Source organism: Vitis riparia, chromosome 16, assembly GCF_004353265.1.
Source record: "Vitis riparia cultivar Riparia Gloire de Montpellier isolate 1030 chromosome 16, EGFV_Vit.rip_1.0, whole genome shotgun sequence".
Classification (NCBI taxonomy): domain Eukaryota; kingdom Viridiplantae; phylum Streptophyta; class Magnoliopsida; order Vitales; family Vitaceae; genus Vitis; species Vitis riparia.
Window position 1 is genome coordinate 20,604,063 of NC_048446.1, and position 20,956 is coordinate 20,625,018.

The 20,956-nt window shown below is 31.4% G+C and overlaps 1 protein-coding gene across 1 annotated transcript; it reads left to right on the forward strand.

Annotated features, from left to right (window-relative positions):
- Positions 1–307: 307 nt before the first annotated feature.
- On the forward strand, positions 308–18,167 carry LOC117933399 (loricrin-like). The gene is made up of 4 exons (XM_034854762.1): positions 308–351; positions 501–877; positions 1,306–1,396; positions 17,807–18,167. Exons 1-4 carry the CDS (start codon positions 347–349, stop codon positions 18,165–18,167), a joined length of 834 nt encoding a protein of 277 aa, XP_034710653.1. The 5' UTR covers positions 308–346.
- Positions 18,168–20,956: the final 2,789 nt, after the last annotated feature.

A 20,956-nucleotide genomic window follows, 5' to 3' on the forward strand; every position in this document is an offset into this window, starting at 1 on the left:
CAAACTCTGATCTCCCTTTGTTTAGATGGTGTTTCTGAAGATAAAAACAGCAGACGAGTTTGGGACCATTTTTCTTTTAAAATCTTTATAACCGTGGCTTCCATCATACCACGTTGTTTTTGCCACCACGTTGAGCAGTTGCTGGAATGTGCTCCTTAACCGCAGCGGAAGTAAGATGGTGGAGGACGTGGTCAAAGTGATGGACATGATGTGAGAACGTGTGAACGTGTATTCAGCTTACATGTTTTTCATTCAAATGTTTGACAAAGTCTACTTTGCTATTTCCCTTCTCCTCCAAGTAACCAATATTAATAATTAGTTGGCGAAAAGAAGCTCAGCGTGAAGCATGAGGTAAACAAGCATCATTTTCCTTCATTCTTCATCACAATTGTAAAGAAGCCTGCTGTAAACTTCCCTGTAAAACAATCCATCATATATATATAATCAACTTCAGGTAATAGCCCTGGGTACAATAATTCTATAATCTTCCATATTTGCAGCAGAGCAACTCCAAGGAAGATGAAAGCATATGCTATTGTTCTCATAGCTTGCGGTTCAGTAGCCGTAGCAATTGTAGTGTTGTGCTGTCTTTGCAAGGGTGGAAGCAAAAGGAAACTCCCTGCTGTTCAAAGGAGTACTGCAGCTCCCCAGTCAGCGCAGCAAACGTATAGTGATATGGAAAAGGGCCAAACCTCCAAAAGCAGTGGCTCAAAAGACGGTAAAATGGTGATTTTAGCAGGAGCGGGCGCTGCTATAGCCACTACTTCTATTGTAACTGCAAGCAGTGGTGGTTGGAACAGTGGCGGTGGAGGTGGCGGGGGCGGTGGTTGTGGTGGTGGCGGCGGCTGTGGGGGCGGTGGTGGTTGTGGCGGCGGCTGTTGAAAACTGTTGTTCTGCCGGCCTCTTGCCCAGTAAACGACTTTAATTCTGCAGTTATGAGAATTTTAAGTAAATAAACTGTACTTCTAATTAAACTTTATATCCAAAATTAATACTCCACCCTATGAATAAGTTTTGTTGACTCCACTCTTTGAAAGAATTATGCTTGTACCTTTTTCTTTCTTTCTTTTTTGTTTTCTTTTTCTTTTTCTTTTTTTGGCTATTGTCTTCCCTTCACATCAGTGGAAAAAAAAAAACAAAAACAAAAATTCGCATCACCATGTTCAATCTGTACAATTCCAGAATTTTAATAGTTCCATAGCTGTCATTAGTCTCAGGACTATTTATTGATTATTCATATACACTTGGAGATTGGGGATTGTTCCTGAAGTTTGGTCCACACTTGAACTACTTTTTCGGTCTCAGTTGAAGGCCAGACTGATGTAGCTTCGTATGATGTTATAGACACCAAAGAAAGGAGCTCTCAGTGTGGAGGAGTATATTCTCAAGATGCAAGGTTTGACAGACAATCTTAACTCCGTTGGTTAGGTTATCACTGATGAATATCTAATTCTTTATATTCTTGCTAGATTTGGTCAGAAATATGAGTCCATTGTTGTTAATCTTACTTTAAGAAATGATGCTCTCACTCTTCAAGAGGTTCAATTTGCTTTACAAACTCACGAAATAAGGATTTAGCATCAATTGGCCTCTTTGTCTACTGATATGCAAATTTCTCCTTCTATTAATGTTGATTATTGTAAATCCTTTCCTGGTGAATCTAGCAATGCCAATCATGGTGGTAACTCTCAGTTTTGTAGTCCTGGTGGTAGAGATCGTATTGGCCCTAGCCATGGTGGTTTTGGTCGTGGCAACAAACCAATTTTCCAACTCTATAGAAAGATTAGTCATGTAGCTAATAAATGTTATAGAAGGTTTGATATTAGCTTTGCGGGTGTTGGTTCGACCAATTATGCCATCTCCTCAAGCTAGGCAAATGTCCTTTCCACCTCTAACTCTATAGATCACGAGTGGTATGTCAATAGTGGTGCGACAAACCACATCATTGTTGATATGAACAATCTAAATATCAAGGCAAATTACACGGGCAATGACTGATCTTCTCTATTGTCCAAAATACTAAGCCTTTTACATAGCAACTCTAGTTAAGAAAAATCAAAGAAAGAGTCATTATAAATTTTGTAGTACTTTGAGTATCGTTCTTAAGGACTGACTTATGGAAATTGTCAATACTAGGATAAATGAATTGCTTTTGTTTGATTCCTAAAGTGAAAAACAATATGTGAAGTAACTTTTATGAAGTGAAACTAAGTAAAAGAAACTAAATTAATAACAAAATAAATATTGATTTTTCATTTAATTTATTCAAGTCTGGGGCTTTCCATAATCTAACTTAAGGTATAGAAATAGAGAGAACGAGGTTTTCTTAAGTTAAGTGACTTTGAGGTCTTAGGGTCCTTGGCCGTTCACGATCAACTTGAGTTCTATAACTCAAAACTACATCTAAAACCTAATTTTTCCTTTTTAAAATAGATTCCTAAAACTATCAAATGAATGAGATTGATTATTGGTTTAAGGTTTGACTTTTTAACCCTTCCTACTCCTTATAGCTTTATTTTGAGGCAAATAATGATAAGGAAGACCGGGATAACTAATGATCAAGAGTTACCAAGAATCACTAGTATCAGGTAATAACCTACTATATCATTCCCTAAACTAATTCACAAGGATAGGATAAATTGATAAATTGATAAATTCTAACCCAACAAATAATTAATCTCATTGTTATGATAATTTACCCATTACTTCTATAACCTTAGGTTTTCATGCTTCAAGCCCCAATTTGGCTTTTTAGCCTCTCATGGAGATGATGTCACATTCACAATCCATAATAGGGTAAAAATCCATAATTTGAATCAAAAGAAACTAAAAACAATACATTTAATAAAGAAGAAAAGAAAACAAACCAAAGTTCTTGTTTTCTTCCCCACAAAATTGTCAAACTCCTAATAGATGATCCAAGATGCCTTAACCCTATAATTAAGAGAGTTTATATAATATCATCAATTACCTAACATGTGGCACACTTTCATTGGTCACTTATTACAAAATAATTACTTCAAAATGACTAAAAAAATAATAAAATAGTGATTTCTAGTCATGTGGGGCCCACTTAGGGCGAATGGAGTGCCCTAGATGCAATTTCTAAGGTAGAGGAAGCAAAACATCAAAGTGGCAGTAGGTGAATTCAAAATTCGGTCATTTCGAATTCATAAGTTGAATTTCGAAATCATTTTGAAATGGTCATTTAGCTTTGCATAGTTGTCTTCAAATGGCCATAACTTCTTCATTTCAACTCTGATTTGCACACCGTTTAAAGCGTTGGACTCTTGACTTCCCATTGAAATGATATCTAGCATGCCTAAGATGGACTTCAAGAAGTACTCTAAATTTTTCCTCAAAGTTAGAGTACATGTTGCCACTAGATTTTTAGTTCAAAACTTCCATGCAACTTGATGAATTTGCTTCATGCCTCATAATCCATGTTCACTTGCCTTCTTTCTTACTCCATAATGGTCATTTCTCATATTCCAAACTCATGATATCCTCATCTTACCTTTTCTCATGGTCCATGAGTCTTGACTCGCTTATTTCCTCATTTAACCCTTTCTTGATCTTTTAAAATCTAAAATGATTCAACTTGCACCATTTTCCTCCCTTGAATCTAAGATATATCTCCAAAATACAAGTTAAACTCATGGCTAAGGCCTTTGCACCAATCGAGGTCAAGTTGGGTGATTTGAGTGTCCTTTGATGCACAAATTATATCAACATGTGCCATTAGAGCACATATTTTGGCTCCAATCAGACAACGAGAAGCTTATGGTTGGCAATGGTTCTAAACTTGCTATTTCTCATGTTGAAAATTCCTTTTTATAAACCTTTTCTCCTTAATAACATCCCACATGTTTCATACATAACCAAAAATCTCCTCAATATTTCTCAATTTACAAAAGATAATAATGCTTTAATTAAATTCTATAATGACTATTGTCTAATCAATGGCAAAGCTTCAAGAAAATTCTGGTGGAAGGAGCTCTTAGGAATGTTCTCTATCAACTTGATCTCCTACAATCAAGTCTTCACAATCCAAGTCTTTTGTATAAAAAGTATTTGTTCATGTTTAGCTATCTTATTGTGTCTGTGAACTCAATAAATGTTCATTTGATTCTATAGCATGTAATATAGTAGTTGTGACTGATGTAAATGTTTGACATCAAAAGTTAGGACATCCTTGTAACTCTATACTATCTTGTGTCTTAAAATTTGTAAAAATTCTAGTTTAGCTTAATAAAATTAAGTTTTGTTCTACTTGTAAACTTGGAAAATTACATCAAATGCATTTTTCTTCCTCTAAATCAAATACTACACATCCATTCCAAGTTGTTTACTTAAATATTTAGGGTTTTTCCCACACATTGTTAGTAGATGGTTATTAGGATTACATTCACTTTGTTGATGACTTTACTTGATATACGTGGATATATATATCCCTTAAAGGCAAAATTTGAAGCTCATAGTGTCTTTGTTCAGTTTAATATCTTTATAGAGAGACATATTAATCAACAAATAAAGTGTCTTCAAACTGATTGGGGAGGTGAGTACAGATCTTTTCTACCTCTTCTATCTCGTTCAAGCAATCAATTTAGACATTATTGTCCTCACAATCATTAATAAAATGGTAAAGTTGAAAGGAAACATTTGCACATTGTTGAAATGGGTTTCTCTTTACTTGCTAATACTTCTTTGTCATTCAAATTCTGGTGGAATGCTTTTGTGTCTTCAACATTCACCATTAATAGGTTACCAACTCCATTACTTGGTAATATTTCTCCATTTTAGAAACTGTTTGGTCATGTTCCTGATTATAGCTTCCTCAAGGTGTTTGGATGTGCATGCTTTCCTTAATTAGGTCCTTATAACAATCATAAGTTTTAGTATAGATAAACTAAATGCCTTTTTCTTGGTTATAGTCCCTATTACAAGGGTTATAGGTGCCTCGGTACCTATGGTCACTTATACATTGTTCACATAGTCAACTTTAATGAATAAAAGTTTCCATATTCTAAGTTGTTTTCCTCTAAATCTTTTTCTACTACTTGTCTTGTCAATTAACTTGTTCTTCTTGTACTTCTATTAGATGGTCCTAGTCCACCTTCCTTTCACCTTGAAGACAACAGTCATGCACTATACTCTCAGTTTTTTTTTCTTCATTTTCTTCTCTAGCCTCTGATGTTTTGCGTATCATGTCACTTACTCCTTCGGAATCATTAGTTCTTGCTTCTCATCCATCTCCTCCAACCTGTAATGTCCTTGTTTGCTCACCAGCTCAACCTCCTCACTCAGTTCATCCTTTCAACCCCTTAACCAGCACACATCCCATGGTTACAAAATTCAAAAATGGAATTTCTAAACCTAAACCGTATGTTGCAATAATTCCAACATGTGACTCTATTATAGAACCTACTACTATAGCACAAGCTTTATCTAATCCTCATTGGAAGTCTGCTATGGATAGTGAGTTCAATGCTTTAATTCAAAACAACACCTAGACACTAGTTCCTTATTATAAGGATATGCATATTGTGAGCAATAAATAGGTGTTTAGAACCAAATTTAAAGTATATAGCACTGTAGATCATTTTAAATCCAGACTTGTAACAAAAGGGTTTCAACAAACTCTTGGTGTTGATTACTTTGAAACTTCTAATCCTATCATCAAGCCTTCTACCATTATAATTGTGTGTACTTTGGCTATCACTCATCAGTACGTGGATTATACAACAAATTGATGTTAATGACACATTTCTGAATGGAGACTTGCAAGAAATAGTTTATATGGCACAACTAGAAGATTTTGTTGATCAAGGAAAGCCTACTCATGTGTGCAAGCTTGTCAAGGCTTTGTGTGGCTGGCCACGATTCTCGATTGTCCAAAATCTCAAGCCTAAAGTACATAGCAACTCTAGCCAAGAAAACTAGAGAAAAAGTCACTACGACTTTTGTAGTACTCCGGGTATTGTCCTCAAGGATTGGTTTATGGAAATTGTCAAACTAGGTCTAAAATATTGCTTTTTTTTTTTTTTTTTCTAAAGTCTTGAATTGGAAAAAATAAAAATTGGATTTAAACAAAATTGAATATAGTAAAATGAACCTTAAATAAATCGCAAAAGAATAATTGATTTCTAATTCAAATGATTCAAGATTGGGGGTTCCACAATCCAAATTTGGGTATAGGGCCTCAGACAAAACAAGGGTATCAATTTAATTAGTCTTAGGGTATTCAGAATGTGGGGTCAAACAAGATCAACCTGAGTTCCGCAACTTAGGATTGCATCTGTATCTTAACTTTTAATATTTTATTCCATTAATTAAATACCAAATAGATTAATGGGTATGAAAATTGGGTTTAAGTTTAGGAGTTAGGTATTTACCACTCTGTGTAGATTTGTCTTAGGGTAGATAACAATAGCAAAACCTCATATAACTAAGGATCAAGAATTACCAAAAATCCCTAGTATCAAGGAATGAGTTATTGTACCATCCCCTAATTCAAAGTAACATTAGAGGATATTTCTATTTTCATCTATTATGCCTCAACCCTTCATTCATTCCATTTTTAGTTCGATTTTACCCATTGTTTTCCCTTTGCTCTAACCTTAGATTCTCATGTTTCACACCCCAAGATGGCTTTTTAGCCTCTCATGGTAGCGATTTCATTCACACAATCCATAAAAGAAAAATAAAGAACCATTCTTGAATAAAAGAAATTATAAACAATTGATTAAAATAAAGAAAACAAACCAAGAATATTCAATGTCGTCTTCTTTCCCTAAGAAAATCCAAGAACATCTAATAATTCCTCGAACACCTAAAAAAAGAACTCTAATGCCCCATTTATAGGCTAAAAGTTAAGTTGACACATGGTAAGATCCTTAGGAGTATGTAAAATCTTCTTTCCAAATCAAGGGCTCTCAATAAAAGTTGTAAAAATTCGAGTCACAAGAGCTTTTAATAAAAAGATGTTGATTTCGCACGAAGATGATCCCTTTCTCATGGTCATGTGAAATATAAATGGATTGACAACATTCTAGCATCATTTTGGCTCATTTGGCATGGTCATGTGAAAATTCACATGTTCATGCAAAATTGATTTCCAATTTGCTACAAAAACAATCTCTTTGATCTATTTCATACGATCATGCAAAAATTTTGCATGTTCATGTGAAACTAACACTCCTTTGATTTCTCTTTACACAATTTTCTTCAATCATCCATATCTTCCTTGTTTTAGCTTTAATCTGCACACCGTTTAAAGTGTTGGATTCTTGACTTCTCAAGCTTCGGAATGATATATAGCATGTCCAAAAATAACCTCAGGAAGTACTCAAAATATCATCTCAAAGTCATAGTATATATTGTTGCTAGAATTTGAGTTCCAATTGGAGTATATGAACTTTAATCCATATCCTTCAACCTTCTTTCTCATGTTTGCTTGCTCTCCAACTCTTTCCACAACCTTCATTTCTTTTTTTCATGCTATGAATTACTCCACTTTCATTTGTCAAAATTTTCATCATGTTTCACACTTTTGGGGCTCATTCTAAGCATGTCTAGTCTTTTTTCTACCATGACTGAAAATGACTTCTCCAACTTGAGTACTTTTTATCCTTTAAACCTAAGATTTTGCTCAAGATATATGTTAGATCCATGACTAGGGTCTTAGCAATAATTCAAGTTAAGTTGGGTGAATTGAGCCTTTACATTTGCATAATCTATTCCTAAATGTGCCATTAGAGCACAATTTGTGGCTCTAATCAGTGGCCTTAAGCAAGCTCCCAAGACCTGGTTTGAGAAACTTAAAGAGTTTCTTAGTTCAATGGGTTTTTTCTAGTTTCTAACTTAGATACCTCACTATTCTTTTACAAGAAAAATAGAAAATTACTTGTAGTCCTTATTTATATGGATGACATTTTGTTCATAGATGATGACTCTACAATGATCTCCTAAGTAATAACTAATCTTGGTAATTAGTTTACATTTGAGACACTACGAGAATTGAATTATTTAATTTCTTGGCTTTGAGACACGCAGAAATTCTACAGGCTTAGTTACCCAAACTAAGTACATTCGTGATTTGTTAATCAAAACAAAAATGAACTCTTCCAAGTCTTGTTCTACTCCCATCTATCTAAATCAAAACTTGCATTAAATGACAACAAGTCTTTTGATTTTGCCTCTCTTTATTCGAAGTACAATTGGGGCTCTACAATATCTCACCACGACCAAACTTGACATATCATTTGCAATTAATAAACTCACTCAGTTCTTTCATGCTTCAACAAATATTCATTGATCTACTTGCAAAAGGATTCTTATATATCTTCAAGGAACGAGTATTGTTGAACTTCAATTTCATCCTACTTCCAAAATGCTCCTTAAAGGATTTACTGATGCAGATTGGGCTAGCAGTCTTGATGATAGACGCTTTACTAGTGGTTATTGTATTTTTCTTGGTGTAATTTAATCAACTAGAGCTCTAAGAAACAATGAGTTGTTGCAAGAAGTAGTACTGAGTTAGAGTATTGTGTTTTAGCTTCTGCCACTATAGAATTAATTTGGATTTAGTCTCTGTTTCATCAGTTGGTCTTTCTCTTGAAAAATCCTCAGTGTTGTGTGATTAATGTTGGTGCTAATGCATTGGTTTTTAACCCTATTTTCATACTAAAACTAAACATATCGAGATTCATATTCATTTCATGCATGAGAAAGTGATTAGTAAGGAAGTGGGTGTTCATTATACTCCCTCTGAAGAGTAAAAAACTAATGTCTTTACTAAACCTTTGTCCGTTTCTTGTTTTCTTTTTGTGTGTAACAAGCTTTCACTTAGTACCCTCGTTTAGCTTGTGGGGGTGTATTAGTGATGTAATTAATTGATTCTATTCTTTAACTAATTCCTCTTGTAATAGTTGTATATAATAACAAATTTAATAGTGTCGTCATTCTCACCAAATCCATTTCTCTCTCTAAGTCCTTCACAAGTCTTATTAGTTGCAACTTTATAAGCCTATCAATGCTCAGAATGATAATATTTATTTTGTATATCCTTTTTAATAGTTTTTTAATATATAATACATTAATGAAAAAAATATCTTCTTCTACCTCTCTCTCATTATATTTATTTTTTATATACTTTTTAATAGTTTTTTTAATATGTAATACTTTAATGGAAAAAAAAATACCTTCTACCCCTCTCTCTCTCTCTTTATATCTATATATATATATATATATATGAGTAACAGGGTGCAAAAGGCTCTCTTTACATTTACCATTTTCCTTGCACTTTTCTTTCTTTTATTTTATTTTATTTTATTTTATTTTATTTTTTTTTAATACTAGATGTTCAATCATGAACAAGTTTTATGTGTGGATATTTTTATTTTTCTTTTGAAAAATGGCTTAGTTTAATTGTTTGGTTTCTAAAAATGTTTTTTTTAATTCATTATTTTAATTACATCCTTCAAAACAACTATCAATGGGACTTCTTTAAGTTTAATTTTTATTTTTACTGTTATGATGTTTTTACTATTTTTTTCTTTTACTAATTACTATACCTTAGTGTGCATTTGGATACATATACTATTTTTTTTAATAAAAATATTTTATATAAAAAGTAGAACATCTCTTATGAAAAATATAAATTTACTTTATATCTTTAAAAATTATTTTAAAGAATTTTAAAAATTGAAATAGTAAAATTATTTTTATATCTCAATTTTTTTTAAAATATTTTTTAAGATCATTACTTTGTCAACATAAAACCTCTAAAAGTTTTTGTATAGCGTACAAAATTTATTATTATTTTCTAATTTTAGAAATAGAAAGTATATCTAAATAGATAATAAGTTTTTTTTTTTCTTACTATCATGACTCACAAATTTAGTATTACGACTTTTTTCAATTTGTTCAATTATTTATTTATTTATTTATTGAAGTATACATTAAAACCTTTATATAAATTTTGTTTTCAAAACATAGTGATTATTACTCTATATCATTTGCATTCTAAAATAAAAATAAACTTTATAAATGTTTAGCCACAATATAATATTTATCCATTGATTTGTTTTGTTTAAATAGTGGATAAATTAAACCGTTAGTTGAACTTAATCGGCTCCATTAAACTATATATATGATTTGTTTGTCATCTAGTTAGTGTTCGTCTAACAATATAAGTAAAAGTAAATGAAGTTATTATTTCTGTTGGATTAACTTTTTGTTATATTCTAAAAATGCTATTGGTTCTTTGTTCTTATTTCACACTGGTACCTAATAGGGAGGGGGATTGACTAGGCTTCAAACTCAAAATTCAAATTTCTTAGACCTTAATGATCAATCAATTAATTGAATTGTCCGAACCACATTTTTTATGTACATCCTCACTCGATACCAAGACTAGTTTTTATTTGTGAAAATTTGATTTTTTGAAAAAGTTAAAGTTGCCACTTATTTTAATTTATTTTCAAAAAAAAAAACAAAATAAGAAATAAAACTCTAATGTAATAACTCATTTTTTTTTTTAGTAAAAGACGTATTTGCGGAAACCAAGTTTGAATTTGAGGATCAGTTTACCTATTAAAAATGTATGATGATAAGTTGTAGCATCCTCTCTAAGTCCGTATATCTACAGTCTCTACTAAACAAATGAAGAGAGCTATGACAATTAATTAATTAATTAATTATGGATATCAAAAAAGAATAATACAAATAAATGTATAATAAGATAAGCCGAAAATAAGTCATAATAATGTACAACGATGGTAAAGGGATTGCACAAATTAATTTATTAAATTGAGTAAACATGATTTGATTACTTTAAAATATTACAATATTTTCAAGAAATTTCAAAAGATGTTATTTACGTTAAAAGCAAATTCAAATTAATATTTCAATTTATTTATTTACAAATAAAAGGTTTCGATTTATTTTCAACAAATGATTTCATTTGATTTTATTTGTATTCAATTTTTATATCCAAGAAAGTTATTTAAACTCATTTTTATTAAAAGGATTATTAAAATCAAATTTATTAAAAATAATAATTTGATTTTATTTATAGGAAAATGATTTTTATTTACCTTTGTTAGGAATGAATTTTTACAATTTTATTTACAAAAATTTTAATTTAATCTTTTTATTTAAAAAAAAAAATCTACAAACCTAAAGAAAGATATTTATAAGTTTATAAAAAGGAATTTCAACTCAATTTTATTAAATATATATTGTTAGAAAATTAGGTTAATCCAACCTATGGTAATCACCCTAGAGGGGGGGTGAATAGGGTGATGATCTTCTTTTGCAAATTTAAACTATGTGAATGTAAGAGACAAATATATGCAAGTATATAATAAAACAATATAAAGATACTTGTATATAAAGTAAAAGAACAGGGAAGAGGGAATGCAAACACAAGATTTTCTAGTGGTTCAGTGCAACCCGGTCTACATCCACTCTCCTCTAACTTCAATCCCAAACTTGTGGTTCCACTATTTCAAGGCTTCCAAACCAAGCCTTCAAGCAATACAATTGGAGTATGGTTCCAATCCACCCTCTTGGATTTTTTGCTCCAAGCACCCTTTACAATCCTTAAGAGATATCCCACTCTTGAACATCCTCTCAAGTGATACCCCACACTTGAGAAACCTCCTCTCAAAGATTTATGAATAAATGATCTCACAAAATCCTAGTGCAAAAACTTTAAGCTCAAATGATACAAGAAAACTAGGATTGAAAGGTGCACTAATGATATGCAAGTTTTAGAACAATGGTGTACTCAAAACACTCTTCCAAGGCTCAAATATATTCAAAAAAAGGTTTGGAAAGGTTGAGCTCTTCAACAATGAATATTTGGAGCCTTTTTATAGAGGAAAAAAACCAAACTAGCCTTTGGGGGTTCGACCGCTCGAGCTGAGGGTCGATCGGTTGACTAGCCGTTAGCATTTAATGCTTGGCAGGTGACCGTTCGACCTCAACCACCCCTTGACTGGACCTCAACTGGCCCTTGACCGGACCTCGATCGATTGAGGTTCAACATTGACCAGTTGAACAACCGTTCTGGAAGAAAGAGAAATTTTTTTGCACCCTCAACCGGTTCCTCATCTGGTTGAGTCGTTTTTGGCTCAACAACCAACTTTTTCAACTTAAAACCTTTTAAACAAGTTTGTAAAACATTCAACACAAGGTTTTAGTTGAAAACATAAAATCATTCAAATTTAAAATATTTAAAACAAAATAACGCTTGGATGATTTTGGTGCATAAGTAAAGAATGTAATACATGAAAATCTTAGTGCACCAACAACCTTACAAAGAATCTTATGAAGCTTAGGTCTTGAAAAACACTTCTCTTTAAGGTGGTCTTCTTCTTCATGATTTTTCCTTGGCTTGATTTGTCTTTGTGATTACCACTTTGGAAATCGTCTTGCCTAATCACACTTGAAATATAATCAATAGTTCAAAACCATGTTTTGTTATCATCAAAATCGAGATTAACCAAACCTTGGTTTCACAATCTCCCCCTTTTTTATGATGACAAAACCAAGGTTGCTAAAAAGCTCCCCCTCAATATATGCTCCTTTGAATTTAGAAAATATTCAAGTTTAGAAACTTCAAGGAGTATATTAAGGATGCTCAAAAAGATATAATCAAACATAAATAGAATAAAGTGCAATTTAGCAATTGACAAGACATTATTATTAAATATGATGCATGCAATTATAATCAATAAAGCACATAGCATCAATATGATTAGGATTGCTAAAATAATATTGACATTCATTCCAAGTTAGCAACCTACAATTACTTCTCCCACTTTTTGTCATTAACAAAAAGTCTCAATAAAGTATATAAGGGGAATCACATGTTATCAAAAGTTTAAAAAATAAACAATAAGCATGATATGATTTCTCATGAAAATGAATCTCCCTCTTTTTCATTTAAGAACATTTTCCAAATAAATGATTGCTTATCCTTCGAGCATTCCCAATTTAAAGCGTGATTTGGAAAAAATATATGGGAGAACATATGCATTAAAAAGATATATAATCATGCATTGAATAACATTATTAGAGCATACAAGCATATGATCATTCAATTTTACCTAGGCGTATATTAAAAAATCTTCTTTTTAATCCAAACCTTGGTTTAACAAAGATGATCATTCAAGCAGGTGATACCAAAAAGTTATATTATTAACAAAAATTATACCAAGTGTTGGCAAAATGATAAAATGATATTACAAATTAAGCTTTAGAAGGGATACCGTTACCAATATTATCAATGCATTCTTTCCAAGGTAAGCATATCCTCCTTCTTGCATGGATCCCTACAAAATAAATTAAGTAACCTTTGGTACCCATATCTTTTTGGGTCCTAGAGGGTAAGTCTTTCTTCCCTTTGGAATCCAAAATAATTTAGAGTTTTAAAGAACATGAGGAGATTTTCTTAAGGGACAAAAATCACTAATGTGACTTCCTCTTCCACAAAGATTACAAATAGTTGAAGGTGAAAAACTAGAGGCTTCCTTTACAAAATAATTCTTAAAATATTTTTTATTTTTGAAAGGCTTGTAGCCTAACCCCTTTTTATCAAAAATGCACTTTTGACTTGCCATTCATTTTTCTTTTTCAACTCCTCATTTTTATTTTTCAAAAGAGATTTTTACCTTCTCAATATTTTCAATTTTTTTTTCTTAAGCTCATTGAGCTCATTTTATAGACAAGAAATATTTTTTCTTGAGAGAAATATTTTTGAAACCAAGTTTTTCAAGATCAAAATATAATTCTTGAAGTACATCTGGAAACTCATTATGGTTAGAGTTGGAGTTTACCTCATCTTGATGTTACTCCAAAGCCATAAAGCACATGTTGGCATCCTCATTTGTGCATTCTTCTTCCATGAAGTCTTCATCACTTTCACTTTCACTCTCTTCCTCTTCATCATCATTTGTTAAAGCCATAAAAAGTTATACTTTTCTTATTTTCTTCAACTCTTTGATGATTGTTCAAATTTATCTCATAAGTCATGAGTGACCCAATGAGTTCTTCAAGTAAGAGTTTGGTGAGATCCTTTGCTTCTTGAATAGCCATCACTTTTGTTTCCCATTTCTTTGGTAGAGACCTTAAGATCTTCATGACTTTCTCTACTTCAGTGTAGGACTTTCCCAAATTTTCAAGTTCATTCACCATCACCAAGAACGTAGAAAACATTTCTACAATAGATTCAAAATCCTTTATAGAAAATAATTCATAATCATGCACAAGGATGTTGATTCTAGACTCTTTAACTTGGTTGGTTCCCTCATGAGTGATTTCTAATAGTCTCCAAATTTCTTTAGCTGACTTACATTACCAACCACAATTAAATTCATTTCTATCAATATCACAATGTAAGATAAAAATGTCTTTGGCATTTAATTGAACTTTCTTTCTATCAAGTTCATCCCATTCTTGCTTAGGTTTTGGAACCATCACTCCATTTTCTAATTTTGAAGGAATGTGGGGGCCATCTTCAATGACATCCCATAAATCAGGATTAGTAGATTGTAAAAACCAAGTCATTTTAGTTTTCCAATAGGGATAATCGATTCTCGTAAAGAATGGAGGTCGGGTGGTTGAAAAACTTTCAACGTGAGATGAGCTTGATGGATTAGCCAATACCTCTTAGATGGTTAAGTCTTAAACAAGAGGCCTAACTTTGATACCAATTGTTAGAAAAATTAAGCTAATCCAACCTATGGTAATCACCCTAGGGGGGGGTGAATAGGGTGATGGTCTCTTTTTTTACAAATTTAAACTATGTGAATGTAAGAGACAAATATATGCAAGTATATAATAAAACAATATAAAGACAATTGTATATAAGGTAAAAGAGTAGGGAAGAGGGAATGCAAACACAAGATTTTATAGTGGTTTGGCGCAACCCGGCCTACATCCACTCTCCTCTAGCTTCAATCCCAAGCTTGAGGTTCCACTATTTCAAGGCTTCCAAACCAAGCCTTCAAGCAATACAATTGGATTATGGTTCCAATCCACCTTCTTGGATTTTTTGCTCCAAACACCTTTTACAATCCTCAAGAGATATCTCACTCTTGAATAGCCTCTCAAGTGATACCCCATACTTGAGAAACTTCCTCTCAAAGATTTATAAATAAATGATCTTACAAAAACTTTAAGCTCAAATGATACAAGAAAACTATGATTGAAAGGTGCATTAATGATATGCAAGTTTTAGAACAATGGTGCACTCAAAACACTCTTCCAAGACTCAAATATATTCAAGAAAGGTTTGGGAAGGTTGAGCTCTTCAACAATAAAGATTTAGAGCCTTTTTATCGAGGAAAAAAACCAAACTAGCCGTTAGGGGTTCAACCGATCAAGTTGGGGGTCAACCGGTTGACTAGCCGTTAGCATTTAATGCTTGGTAGGTGACCGTTCGACCTCGACCACCCTTTGACCGAACCTCGACTGGTTGAGGTTCAACTTTGACCGGTTGAACAACCGTTCTGGAAGAAAGAGAAATTTTTTTGCACCCTCAACCAGTTGAGTTGGGGGTTGACCCGGACCTCGACCGGTTGAGGTAGGGGTCAACCGATTCCTCATCCAATTCAACCAATTGAGCCGTTTTTGGCTCAACAACCAACTTTTTCAACTTAAAACCTTTTAAACAAGTTTGAAAAACATTTAACACAAGGTTTTAGTTGAAAACATGAAATTATTCAAATTTAAAATATTTAAAACAAAATAACATTTGGATGATTTTGGTGTACAAGTAAAGAATGTAATGCATGAAAATCCTAGTGCACCAACAACCTTACAAAGAGATCTTATGAAGCTTAGGTCTTGAAAAAAACTTCTCTTTGAGGTGGTCTTTTTCTTCATGATTTCTCCTTGACTTGATTTGTCTTTGTGATTACCACTTTGGAAATTGTCTTGCCTAATCACACTTGAAATATAATCAATAGTTCAAAACCTCGTTTTGTTATCATCAAAACCAAGATTAACCAAACCTTGGTTTCACACACACACACACACACACATATATATTGGATTTTATCTGGAAAAAGATCCTTTATTGCCAATTTATTTTTTTATTTTTTATTTAATTTCAATTGAATTCTTAATTAAAAGGTTTTGGATTTCATTTAGAAAGAGAATTTTTATAAATTGTTTAGGGAATTATTTTTACAAATTTATTTATAAAATAATATTTCAATTTGATTTTATTTACTTTTTACAAATTTTATTTACGAAAATATTTTCAATCCAATTTTATTATGAAAATGATTTCTCCAACTTTAATTTGCAAAAATGATTTTCATCCTATTCTTATTTAAAAAAAAAATATTTAAGACTTTTGTTTATAAAAATTACTTAATCACATTCTTATCAAGAAAAGGAAGTTTTATTTAAAAACATTTTTTGGACGATTTTATTAAAAATTAATTTTGGATAATTTTATTTAAAACAACTCATTTTTTTGACAATTTTTATTAAACAAATAAATTTCCATACAGTTATTATTAAAATCATTTTTTTGAATTTTTTAAAAACAATTTTTTGGATTTTCCTAAAAGTATTTTTCTAAATTTTTTTATTAAGAAAACCTCTTTTTATTAAAAAGAATATATTCTAAATTATTATTTTATTAAAACATGATCACGGAATTGTTTATTTTATTAAAATAAAAATTTTAGAATATCAAATTTCAATTATGTATACACGCAATATATATATTTACAAAAACTATTCAAATATAATTAAATAGAAGTGGGGAAATAAAATATGTATACATATTTTATAAAAACATACTGAATTTGTGCACCGACACAACTCTTTAAAAATAGGGTACCACTATTTTATAAAAGAAATACCACCGAAGTGTGCTAAAAGTATTATTATGGTGGAAAATATATACCCCTCTTCTTTAATTTATAGTATGGTATATTATCATTCCTTAGGTGCTCGACATTTTATATAATGATAAAATTAATATGAATGGAGTGGATGTTATCATAAACCTTCACGTACATATGCTTGCTTGCCGAGCTCCAAGATTGGAGAATCCAAAACTGATCAGCCCCATGCAGCAAACTGCATGTATTGATGGAGGGTTTACTCACATAGAATGGTTTCATTTTTTATTTTTTTATTTTTAATTAATTAATTGTGCTAAATTTTATTATTTATATATTTTTTGAAATCTTTAATTCATAAAAGAATTACCAACGTAAAATCTTTAACATGAGATATTAAGTCAGCATAATGGAACCATCCTCTGTCAATTGAATTTTTCTGAGAGAATATGAAATCAATAACTTTAATTCAAGGTATGACTAAACACACCATACATGGATGACAATAAAACAATTAAGGGTAAGTTTGAGGCGACCTCAGTTTCGAAAGAAGACCTGTATAGGTACGTAGTTGATCACTTTGAGAGAAATGAGAATGAAGGGAAGTGGGAGGGAAAATGATGGGCGTGGAATTTTGTGTGCGATAACGATGTTTTTCATTGAAATGTTTGACGAATTCTACTTTGCTATTTTCCGTCTCCTTCAAGTAACCAATATTCATAATTAATTGAAAATAAGCTCAACATGAGGCATGAAGTCAACAAGTATCGTTTTCCTTCATGATTCATCACAATTGTAAAGAAGCCTGATGTAAACTTCCCCGTAAAACGATCCTTCATATATATATATATATATATATATATATATATATATATATAATCAACTTCAGGTAACAGCCATGGGCATAATAATGATATAATCTTCCATATTTGCAGCAGAGCAACTCCAAGGAAGATGAAAGCATATGCTGTTGTTCTCATAGCTTGCGGGTCTGTAGCCGTAGCAATTGTAGTGTTGTGTTGTCTTTGCAAGGGTGACGGCAAAAGGAAACGCCCCGATATTCAAAGGAGTACTGCAGCTCCCCGGTCAGCGCAGAAAACGTATAGTGATATGGAAAAGGGCCAAACCTCTAAAAGCAGTGACTCAAAAGATGGTAAAATGGTGATTTTAGCAGGAGCGGGTGCTGTTATAGCCGCTACTGCTGTTGTAACTGCTAGCAGTGGCTGTGGTTGTGGTGGTGGCGGCGGCTGTGGGGGCGGTGGTGGTTGTGGCGGCGGCGGTTGTGGCGGCGGTTGAAAACTGTTGTTCTGCCGGTCGTGCCCAGTAAACGAGTTTAATTCTGCAGTTATAAGAAATTTAAGCAAGCAAAAAAACTGTACTTGTAATTAAGCTTTGTATCCAAAATTAGAAGTACTCCACCCTTTGAATAAGTCTTGTTGTACTCCACTCTTTAAAAGAATTATGCTTGTACCTTTTTCTATAAATATATATATTATTTATTTTTGGGCTATTGTCTTCCTTTCACACCAATGGCTTCACATCAATGAAAAAAAATAATACCTTCTCTCTTTCTTTCTTTTAATTTTTTTATTTTTTTTTTATTTTTTTATGTTTTTGGGTATTGTCTTCCCTTCGCATCAATAGAAAAAATTGTCTTCCCATCACGTCAATAGATAAAATATCTCTCTCTTCTTTGTGTGGCTATTTACATCAATGGAAAAAATATCTCTCTCTTTCTTTTCTGTTTTTTTTTTCTTTTTTTTTTTTTTGGCTATTGTCTTCCCTTCGCATCAATAGAAAAAATTATCTTTCCTTCACGTCAATGGAAAAAATATCTCTCTCTTTCTTTGTGTCTTCCAAAGGAAAAAGATTGTCTTCCCTTCACATCAATGGAAAAAATATCTCTTTTTCTTTTTCTTCGTTTTTAGTTATTGTCTTCCCTTCACATCAATCAAAAAAATCTCTCTTTTTCTTTTTTTTCTTTTTAAGGTATTGTCTTCCCTTCACATCCATGGAAAACAAGGCTATTGTCTTCCCTTGACATGAATGGAAAAAAATGTCCTCTCTCTCTTTACACTACCATTTTCCTTGGACTGTGCCTTTTTTATAACAGATGTTTAATCATAAACAAGTTTTATGTGTGGGTTTTTCTTTTGAAAAATGGGTCAGTTTAATTGTTTGGTTTCTAAAAATGTTTTTTGAATTCATTATTTTAATTGCATCCTTCAAAACAACTATCAATATTGATGTCCTTCACAGGACTTAGCGTCCTTGGTTATAAGATGTTCAAGCATCCAACCACTAGGTTTCCATTTTTTCATACTTTCGGTTCATTTATACCCTATATCAATTGTTTTAATTAAGAAGGTGTAATTAAATAATATAGATTAAATCATTTTTTTTTTATAATTTTAGTGATTTTCCTCTCATACCTTCACAATTTGCTCCCAAGTTGCTCAATATTGTCCCCTAATCGTCCAATTTTGTTCTCAAGAACAAAATTATTAGTACTCCAAAAGCAATCTACTCAAGTTCTCACTTCTTTGTACCTAATTGCATTTTTTTGTATCTTGATTTTGTGTCTTTGTTATCCAATTTGTTCCTAAAGTATTTAAGTTCCTTTACTATATATCCACTTATTTATTTATAAAAATTTCAAGTAGTTATAAAATTTAAAAAGGTAGACATTATTATATTTTGATTAAAAACTTAATTTATTTAGAATTTTTTAATAAAATTTTTATAGAATAATTTATTTGAAATTGCTTACTTTAAAATGTGACATTACAAAATTTGTTTCACAATTTTTATGGTAATTTATTTTCAATAATAAAATTATATTTATTTTTTATGTTGCGAAAATATTTTTATGGTTGTAGTATAGAAAATAGTAAAGAAAATTAAATATGATTAAAATTAACTAGAAACTTATAAAATTTTAAATTATTTAGTTTTCATTGAAAAGTTAAAATAAGTAAAATGAGTTTGAAATATCATATAATAATAATTTATTAATTTGAAATCTACTTCTTATTATTTTCCTTCAATTTTTCTTTTTTTTTTTTACTTTTTCTCTCTATTTTCTTTTCCTTAGATTTTCCATCAATTTTTTTAAAAACCGCAACCTTACTAAATATTTTTGAAAAATAAAAATAATATGACTAAAAAAAATAGCACATAAGGATTTTATTGTAAAAATCATCAATAAAACCTTGATCATCTGTCAATGATGACTCTTTGATCTTCTCAGTGCTAGTATTATCATATTTTTCACATATCAATAAATCATCCATTAATTGGTCTTTTTTTTTTATCAATTTTTTAAGGTCCAATTTCTTTATATCCTAGTCTTATTTTCTTTGTACCATGATCATATTTGTTTGTACCCTTGTCTCATTTATTTATGCTTGGTCTAATTTCGTTGTACCTTGTCTCATTTTTTTTGTACTAAAGGCTCATTATTTTTGTAAAAAAAAACATAGTATATTTAAGTAATTTTTTAATCTTGAAGTTAATTATATAATTAATTTATTTGTAATATATGTGTGTGTGCGCATGTTTGTGATTTTGCTTCCATACATTCTCATACATTCCACTCCATAGTCTCCCAATGCTCCCAAGTTGTCCAATTTTGCTCTAAAGGAAGAAATTATAAGTAATCCCAAGCGTTATATCTAAAGTCTTATTTGGTTGGACCTAGATCTATCTTTGTGTATTTGTCCTATCACTTTGTACCCTATATCAATTCCTTTAAATAAGAAGGTGTAATTAAATAATACAAATTCTTCTGCTAAGGGAATAAAAGAATTCACGAATATTTAGAATATATATTGTAGACCCCCCTCAGATAGAGGGGTCGGATTTTATTTTATTTTATTATTATTTTTTTGGCCATCATAAAAAGGAGTCGTTCTTGGGCAGCCAAAGAAGACGGAAGGTGAAGGAAGAACAGCTAGTGGGTGAGCTGTTCTGGGCGGGCGGATGGAATGGGAAGAAGAGATGGCAGAGAGCTAGTTGGAGTTATAGAGAGGATGACGACTAAAGTAGGGGGCGAGTACCAGCATTGCATAAAAAGAAAGATATTT